The following is a 9259-nucleotide window of genomic DNA, read 5'->3' as shown; positions in this document are numbered from 1 at the left end:
TATATATATACACACACACACACACACACACACACACACACAGAGAGAAAACTGAAGGAATTATATATAAAACAAGATAAATGTTTTGCAAAATAAGTTCACTCTGCATGACAATATGACTGGGACATATTCTTAATAAGTTTCAGGACATTTACCCAAAAATACCTTATGTGCTTCTCATCATACTGTACACATGTTCATAAATGTATATGTGCTTAATATGTTTGCGTTTGTTTACCAGTATCGACCAGCTGACAGAGTTGGTGCGGCAGCACATTGAGAATGGAGTTCAGATCCATCATGAGCTGGTGCTGCTCGCGGATTTCTGCTTGGATGGAGACTGATCCGTCGCCCGCTCCACGCCGATCCCTGCTGGAGCAGCCCAAAAACAGCACTCTGACTGTTCAACAGCTGCACATCCTCTGTGCTCAGCTGCACAAGACAGCACCTACTGCTCAGAATCAGCATTACTCAAAGAACCATAAACTAAAATGCCACGGATTGATTGTCTTTTGAAAATTAAAGGAATAATTTATCAAAAACTGTAATGTAACTGTATTATGTTTTTTGTGCATTGTGTGATGTGTCCAGGTCTGGTGTGCAGTAATGAGTTGACTGAAGTTCTGCATGAGTTAACCTCTCCTCACATGGGTAGTGATGTCCTGCCTGAACCCTGGATGCATATCACTCCCTCACAGGTACAGCTCTAACCTAAATTATAAACTCCTCCATGGTTTGCTGTGTGTCTTAGGTTGCAAAAATTCATACTTAATTCCCCACCTTTCCCAACCAACCAACCACTGCATAAGGAAGTGTGTGAAATTTATTCATTTTAAAAGCATCTCCATTGCTTTGGCTTGGTTACTTCCAATACCTCCAAACAGGAAAAGAGACTCTGCTTGTCAAGTGATTATATTTGAGTTATAAAAGTAGACTTGATCTGATATGATTGTAACGTTAATGCCATCTGTTAGATTACAAATTTAAAAAATGTTATATCTAGGCTCAGATGTAATAGTATATAAACTGAAAAAGTTATGTACATTGTGTTTTACATTTTGAGGTAAAGATGATGACATTCTAAGACGATCAAGTCAGGCAGCCCAGGTGTCTGAAACATTAACCTTTTGTCTTTATGCACTTCCTGACCATTGGGCAGGGTCCCAAGTTAAAGGTGAATGCTAAGCTCAAGGCACAGCTGTGCCTTTGTCTCTATGATAATGTGAAGGTATGGGCGATACTGTCAGGCTGATTGGATTAGCACCTATGTATTTGAATGACACTGTTATGCTGATGAGATCAGGGCTGGGGAAATTCTGGTAACGGGCTGATTCCTGTACTGCATTTGCATGCTTTGTTTAGATTGTCTCCACCTCTATGTATCCCTCCCCCTTGAAAGGTATAAACTCTACTGTGCTGAGCTAGAGTCAGATTTGGATGACTGCAGCGACACACAGCGAGTCCTCAATAAAGAGTAACTTCTGTATGAAAGATCCCAACGTCTCCTGGTCTCTGCTTCGACGAGGAAAAAGTTTCCTACACCATCAATAATGATAAAAAGTGTCAAATTACAGTAACTAATATCATTAATATATTTAGCATAAATGATATTCAGAAAATTATACATTTAAGATTAATTTGAGATTCAAAATCAGTTTGATGGAACTCCAAACTAAACAAAACGTGAAGAACACACAATCTTGAGATCCTATTAGGAGCTAAGTTAAGGCAATGTAATTGACAAAAAAGAATCCTGTCAAATGACATGATGCCTTGAGATGCGTCACATTTACTGTTGTATGGCAATTTTCATGGTTGAAATTTCAATAGGAATCCACACAACTAGGAATCCCCACACAAATTTCACAACAGGTTCAAGTTTGTCACTTGAATTCACAGCACTGACCAACAGAAAGCTGCTTGGTTTGAAAGAGCTTCATTCATTCATTCGCTATACATTATTGACAATGGACCTTTTTGCCCACAAAATCTTGCCGAAGCCTGTTTGTACTCACATGATAACATGTGCTATTGTGTGTGTAGGTTGATGAGTTGGTGTGTGCATTAGAGATGTTGGACTGGCGTCAGTTTCTGCTCAGTGCAGCTCTGCTGTGGCCGTTTCCATCTCAGACTCAGCTGTTAAAAACCCTTCAGCGCAACAGAGGCGTCGACACAGCAGGAACCAGACAAGAACAATACACACAGGTTTATTACACTCATAGAGCATCACTGAAATATTTAACTACACACAGACCTATAAAATCAAACAGATTTTTGTAGTACAATCACTCTTACAGCATTTTAGTAGTTCAAATATGGTTCTATAGTTAATTTTATTCCAACTGCATGCTGTTTATACAATTAAAATGAATGAAAGCAAGCCTCATTTATATAATCTTGCTACATTTATATGTGCCTACAAGTTCAATTTAACATATTTTGTTTTATAATCAGGTTGAATTGTGGTTTCCCAGTAAAAGAGATCTTCCTGTCCCTGATGACCCAACTGAACCTCTGCCCTATGACAGACTAGCTAATCTTAAGAAGGTAATGCAGCAGTTTAAAGGATTTTTTTTTAAACTTTAAATGGGGTCATATCAATTTATTCCTTTTATCTCGTCTCCCATCCTTCAGTAACAGCCTCTTTGCAAAGATGTATTGTGAACTTACAAAGTGGTTTCATAGTATATCAAGCTTCTTAAAGATCTCAAAAGATCAAGAATAACTTGATTCCTCATAATTCGACCCCTTTAATGCAGTGAAAATTTGCTGAAGATTTTCTCACCTTCAGGCCATCCAAGATCTAGATGAGTTTGTTTCTTCATGGGAACAGATTTGGAGAAATATAGCTTTACATCACTTGCTCACCAATGGATCCCTTATAGTGAATGGGTGCCGTCAGAGTCCAAACAGCTGATAAAAGCATCACAATAATCCACAAGTAATCCACACCACTCCAGTCCATCACTTAACATCTTGTGAAGTGAAAAGCGAAAAGCTGCATGTTTGACCTTGAATGTAATAAAATTCTCAGTAAATTTTCACTTTTGAGTGAACTATTTCTTTAACTTTGATTGCATCTATGATGTTTTGCAAATGCTTTTCTGATCAGTTAATCTGTATATGAACATGCATGTGTTTTGTTTTTTTCTTGTTTCTGTGTAGTTTTTCTTCAGTCTGTTTGCAAGCACACACACTTCTCCACTGATGCTGGACTATCTGAGCATGCTGTTGTATTTCTGCTGCCATCCTGAACCAGCTCAAGGCTTCACCAGAGCGCTCAGCCTCCTGATCGGACACACACTGCACTATAAACACACCAGCCCCCTCACACAGGTACACACACAGTATGATGACATGGTTAACAGACTCTTCTGAGCTGAAGAGCTTGAAGAGAACTTGTCATTTTTAGAACCTTTATTATTTGCATTGTGACATCATTTATAATTCAATTACGCACATTAATCTTGTTTAATTTACTTTTTTTCTCATTACTGTAATGCATAAAAATAATGTATTACTTAAACTGTGAAATTTGAAATGGGTTTTCATGTGGTTCACTCTGGTTTTGTTTCAAACCTGCTGTAGTCTGTGCTGTATATGGAGGTTGCTGGAGTTGAGTGTGACGCTGATGAAGAGGAGGAGAGAGGGGTGGAGTCTGATGAAGTGGGCGTGTCTGTCGATGACGTGCTCAGAGTTCCGAGTCATGGAGATGATCACATCTCCTCACATCTGAACCACTTCCAGCCCAACCACAGGAGCAGAGATGAATTTAGAGAGGTAGAACATAACAGAAACCAAAATAAAAAAATCCTTAATTTGAACCATTTAATGAAAAATATAAACAAATAGGAAGCATTTCTATTTAAAATGGCAAGATGGCAAAAATACTTAGTGTGTGTGTTAGTCATTTATAACAGTTTCATAAATGTAGGTCTATTTGTGTAATCTTTGTGCCAGAAGATGTTCACTGGAATATTTCACTTAGTTTTTGGAACAGATTCGCGTGTTTCTGTAGATCAGTAGATGGTGTAAAGGGTCTGCATGGAGCTGTATTTAATGTGGTGTTGTGTGTTCAGGAGCTGCTGAAGGTGTTTAAGGAGTTGGGTTTTAAGGGTGAGGAGAAGATTCCTTTCTCCACTCTCCCAGCATTACGGTGGCCGAGAAGTGCAAAGCAAATCACAATTCTGAAAACAAAATAACAAATTACAAACGCAAATGCAAGTCTAAAAAACAAAATAACAATTCAGAAAGCACAACAACAATTCAGAAAACACTATAACAAGTCAGAAAACACAATGACAAATCAGACAAACCGGAAGAGGTAGATATAGTTTGAGACAGCGCCATTGGTTTGGGATTAATCATTGGTTTGTTATTTCCGGTTTGTCTGATTTGTCGTTGTGTTTTCTGACTTGTTAATTTGTTTTCGGATTTGTCGTTGTGTTTTCTGACTTATTTTGTTTTCTAATTTTTCATTGTGTTTTCTGACTTGTTATAATGTTTTCTGAATTGTTGTTGCGTTTGTAATTTGTTATTTTGTTTTCAGAATTGTGATTTGCTTTGCACTTCTCTGTCACCATACAGCATCCCTTTCTGCAGGACCTAATGGAAGGATCCTCACAGTACCTGCTTCCTGTGAGTATAACATAACAATGATCTTTAACTTAAAATATCTTCTCATGTGTTCTGCATAACAGAAAATTATACTGGTTTGGATGAACTGTCACTTTATATTAAAACAGGAAATATAGGATAAATTGAGGTTCAGTAAGATTATTTTTATTATGATTACATTTTTTTTTATGTACAGGACATTCACAAAATTTTCCAAGCCCAACAAACTGATGCTCTTAGAAGCCTCTCAACATCATAAACAATCAAAACAACACGAACCAACACCAATACATGCTTCAGGCAAGGTACATGCTAATGGAATAAAAAAATGTAAATGTAATAAACGTATATGGTATATTAAAATGTCATTTACATCTAAATGAATCATGAACAGAACACTGATCTGAGGGTAACAACCCTTCAATAAACTCAAATATGGTAATTCTAAATGTATTTATTGTAGTGGAGATACACATTTGATTGTAGCTGTGTATTGTTGTTTCTCATTACAATAGTTCATATTGGTTAATTTGGTGTATTTGTGTGATTCAAAGATGGTTAAAATGGAAGCTTGAACATGATCCTTTACAACAAAAACAAAATGTAAATCACTTTAAAACATCAACATAAATGTAAAGTAAAAAATAATATATAAAATGAGTATAAAGAATATATGAGTGAATGATTTGTTAAATGAGCATGTATATGAATACACAAGTATATATGAATAAAAATGTAAAGAATATACAATAAAGATTGAACTATAACTTCTTTGGTCTTTGCCAAATGAATAATGTTCACTGTTTTGCTCTCTTGGCATGAGACAGACCCACAAGCAACCATAAGATTTTACAAATCATTATCAGAAAATCCTTCAGTTCCCAGCAGGCCTAATAGTGCTTTATTCTATAACCAATTATCAAAAATAAGATCTTCTGCATATGAATCATCTCTAAAAATCATTTGAATATCATTCTGTCCCATAATGACATTGACAAATATCAGTCAGATTTTTAGGCTGCTGCTTTGATTCTTCACCTCAGTGAACCCTTTTACACTCATATTCTGCTCTGAAGAACCTTTTGAAGATTTTCTGAGAGGTTCACTTCCTGCTTTACGTCCAGTAAATTAAGCTGATCATGCAGAATCTCTTCCGATTTTTAGAATGATTTCAGGGACACACCATTCACATGAAAATATGAAAATAAAAATCCACAATGGTATTGACAAGTCTCTGACAGATATTTCCCAGGTAGCTACAGAAATCAATCAGTACTCAAGGACTCAAGGAGTTTCATTAATCTACTTCCATTGCTTTAACTTCCTCACTCTGTTCTTCTTCATTTACAGGCACGTTTGCTCCACATGTATCCTCAAGGGGCCCAAGGTCAAAATTTTCATGTATAGATTTAAATTTATAAAGTAATTTTAAAATGTCACTTCTTGTCTTGACCTGTGTGACAATAGCATCCATGATGGATGGCATGGAATAGGCAAATTCAATAACACTCCTAGTTTTCTCAACTTCATTGTAGTCAAAGCCACCAGAATGCATACCAATCAGACAGCAGTGTTCATCAAACACTGGGGAGCCAGAAGATCCATGAAATAAACAAGAGTTATAGGTGATCCGGTTCTGATGTAGATACGGCCAACATTGCCATGTTACATATGGACAGGAAACATTCTCGGATATGTGTTTATTTATATTTTGTAATTGATTCTCACTCCCAATGATGAAGCAAGGGTCCATCTTCTTAATGTTACCATCTGGATGTCCCACAATGTAGATCCCACCACGGTTAGGAGGGGAGACATGCTTATAGCGTTCAAACAATTCAGTACAGTCTTCAGGTGCAGCTTCCAATTCAAGAAGAGCAAAATCATGGAATCTGCGCCTGTCATTCGTTTCATAACCATAAGCAACAACGTCATCTTTTACTGACAGAACTTTTGCAACAGATCCTGAAACTTCATAATTAAATACAGCCGTCAGAGTCTTTGAAAGCTTAATTGTGCGAGGATGCTCTGGTGGGGAATGAACACAGTCCTTAACAACATGAGCATTAGTGAGGATGAATTTGTCAAAGACTAAGAAGCCGGTTCCACTGGCAGAATCCTCAACTTTAATCAAACACACAGAGTCAGAGAGTGTCATGATCTGCCTCACTTTGTTCACCTCAGTGAAACATTGAACACCTTTGTCATATTCTTCTTGGATGAACTTTTGAATTTGGGGGTTCTTTCGCTGTTTTAGCTTCTTCAACACATCTTCACACAGAGACTCGAGAAACTTCTGAATGTCAGTGGAAAAAGAATTTCCAGAATCACCAGTAGCATTTCCATAAGTATTCTGTGTTGCATGCCCTATAGTTGAAGGATCTGCGAAATTTGTCTCTCTCTCTCGAATTGTTTTTTGTTCAGTGCTGTTGGGATGCTGGCCTGGGTAATTTTGTGCTGAATCAGCAGCTGAAGCTTCAATAGATTCAGTCTTGACTTGAGTTTGTTTCTTTTGGTTATCTGGCCGTTTGTCACCAGTTGCAATTATCTGAAATGTCTTCTTCTCAAGATGCTCAACAAGGTTGGACATTTCATACCTTGATTTTTTCATCTTTTCTCCTTCTCTAGATTCCAGAGTGAGGACACAGAGTTTCTGGTAAATTGTATCACTGAATCGTCCATCACGCTTAAGAGCAGTTTCAACTTCCTCTCCTTTGAATGCATAAACACAAACATACTCCGTTTTGTCTCTCAGTTCATTATTTTTCATTATGAATTTCATATTCTTCTTTCCTGTCGTTTTAATGTAAAATGTGACTAGGTCTGTCCTTGAAAGTCTTTTTTGTGTCTCTTGTGCTGTAACAGTTATTTTTTCCTTTTTGATGAAGGTTATTTTTAAGATCTCATGTTTTTTAATAAGACAGCAGGGGAAGTCTGTCTTCACAGCAGCTCCATCAGCTCTCAGGATGACTATTTCTTTCTTCTCGTCGCTTACATTCTTATTCACACAGAAAGTGTCGCATGCACCAAGGGCATCAAGCACAGTCATGGATGTATTACGTGACACAAAAACTGGATCAGACTCGGTGTCGAAACGAAACCTGAAAGTGTGTTCTTTCTCTTCTGCTCTCTGTTAAATTCAGATAAACAATCTATTATGTACAAACAGACATTCAAGTGAATACCATTGAAGAAACATTTGTCATGAAATGGTGATTTGTTTTATTAGTATGTGTTAAAGGGAAACTCCACCCAAAAATAAAAATTATTTCATCACTTACTCATCTTCATGCCACACACACGCCACACACACACACATTTATTTCTTCAGATGAACACTAATATTTTTAGAAAAATAATCCATCTCCGAGTCTGTATAAAGTGTACAGGACCCTCAAAGTTGACTCTTCAAAAACTACACAGTGAACACGACAGGAATGGATATGATCCCAGTGGATGAATCTATGTCCTCTGAAGCAAAACAATAGATGTTTAAAATTTTAAACTTTTTACTATAAACTAATAAACCATTGCTTCTCACTGTCATATGTGCTTTCACTTGACAAACTCCAGTATTTTGTGAAGCATGATGCAAGCACGTTGTAAAGCTCATGCGAAAAGTAAAATGTCCTCTGTGTTTCCACATTGTGAAGTTTCACAACATGCTTGCATCATGATTCGCAACATGCTGACATTCACTCCAAGCATGAACACGTATGACAGTTAGCCATAAAAGATGTCTTCACTCTCTTGTGTTTGGTCATTTTAGAATAGAAAAAAAGTGTTTTGAATTTTCACAAATTTAACATTAACTTCATCAGAATGGTACGAAACCTGGTGACTTGCAGCAGCACTTGCTACGTGAACACACACACAAAAACTTGATTGGACTTGATTCTAAATAGCTAAATGGTTATACCCAAAAAAAAAAACAAACGATTTGTTTGCGGTCAAAAATGACCACCATAGGAAATGAATGAGAATGGATAAAGCAATTTTATGGGTGGTGGCTACAATTTACAAATCAGCCATGACGCAGAAAAAAAAAAAAGTGAAGGGGTGAAACTCTAAAATATCAAAACAGAAGACTCAACTAAGGCTGATGATACATGGGGCAACTTATATACTGTGTATATATATATATATATACACACACACACACACAGGTGCATCTCAATAAATTAGAATGTCGTGGAAAAGTTCATTTCAGTAATTCAACTCAAATTGTGAAACTCGTGTATTAAATAAATTCAATGCACACAGACTGAAGTAGTTTAAGTCTTTGGTTCTTTTAATTGTGATGATTTTGGCTCACATTTAATCTCCACAAGGCCAACAATTCACTAAAAAATAAAGATTTGTAACTTGCTTTAATAATTTCACTTCGTTATTTTAACAATGTTGCCTTAAGTCTAGAAAGCGTCAAATTCTACAGTCATTTTTCTTCTGACAGAGACACTTTATGGTAATAATTAAAATTATAGCCTATTGTGCATTATTCTGTTAGTACACAATTAAATCAGTCGGGATGAAGCATGACAGTGTCTCAATTGTGATTTCGTTATTTTCAGACCTTAAAAGTATGGCCCACGCAAAACGTGTAAATCCAAGAAGAAAAAAAATTGGGAAGGGGTGGGGGGGG

The 9259-nt window shown here is 36.7% G+C and overlaps 1 protein-coding gene and 1 pseudogene across 3 annotated transcripts in view; one reads left to right on the top strand and one right to left on the bottom strand.

The window, feature by feature from the left end:
• The window catches only part of LOC107750293 (sperm flagellar protein 2-like), a 24381-nt pseudogene extending 19361 nt beyond the window's left edge, over nucleotides 1-5020 (top strand).
• Nucleotides 5021-5116: 96 nt separating this feature from the next.
• The window catches only part of LOC107750287 (protein FAM111B-like), a 13820-nt gene continuing 9677 nt past the window's right edge, over nucleotides 5117-9259 (bottom strand). For all 3 annotated transcript variants that reach the window (XM_016565602.1, XM_016565603.1, XM_016565604.1), the window contains one exon: nucleotides 5117-7747. In XM_016565602.1, coding sequence (XP_016421088.1) covers nucleotides 5915-7747 — 1833 coding nt within the window. In that variant the 3' untranslated portion in view covers nucleotides 5117-5914. The remainder of the gene's footprint in view (nucleotides 7748-9259) is intronic.

This window comes from Sinocyclocheilus rhinocerous, unplaced genomic scaffold (assembly GCF_001515625.1).
Source record: "Sinocyclocheilus rhinocerous isolate Xijiao unplaced genomic scaffold, SAMN03320098_v1.1 scaffold181, whole genome shotgun sequence".
NCBI lineage: Eukaryota > Metazoa > Chordata > Actinopteri > Cypriniformes > Cyprinidae > Sinocyclocheilus > Sinocyclocheilus rhinocerous.
The sequence above is the reverse complement of the archived record's forward strand: the minus strand, read 5'-3'. Positions and strand labels throughout refer to the sequence as shown.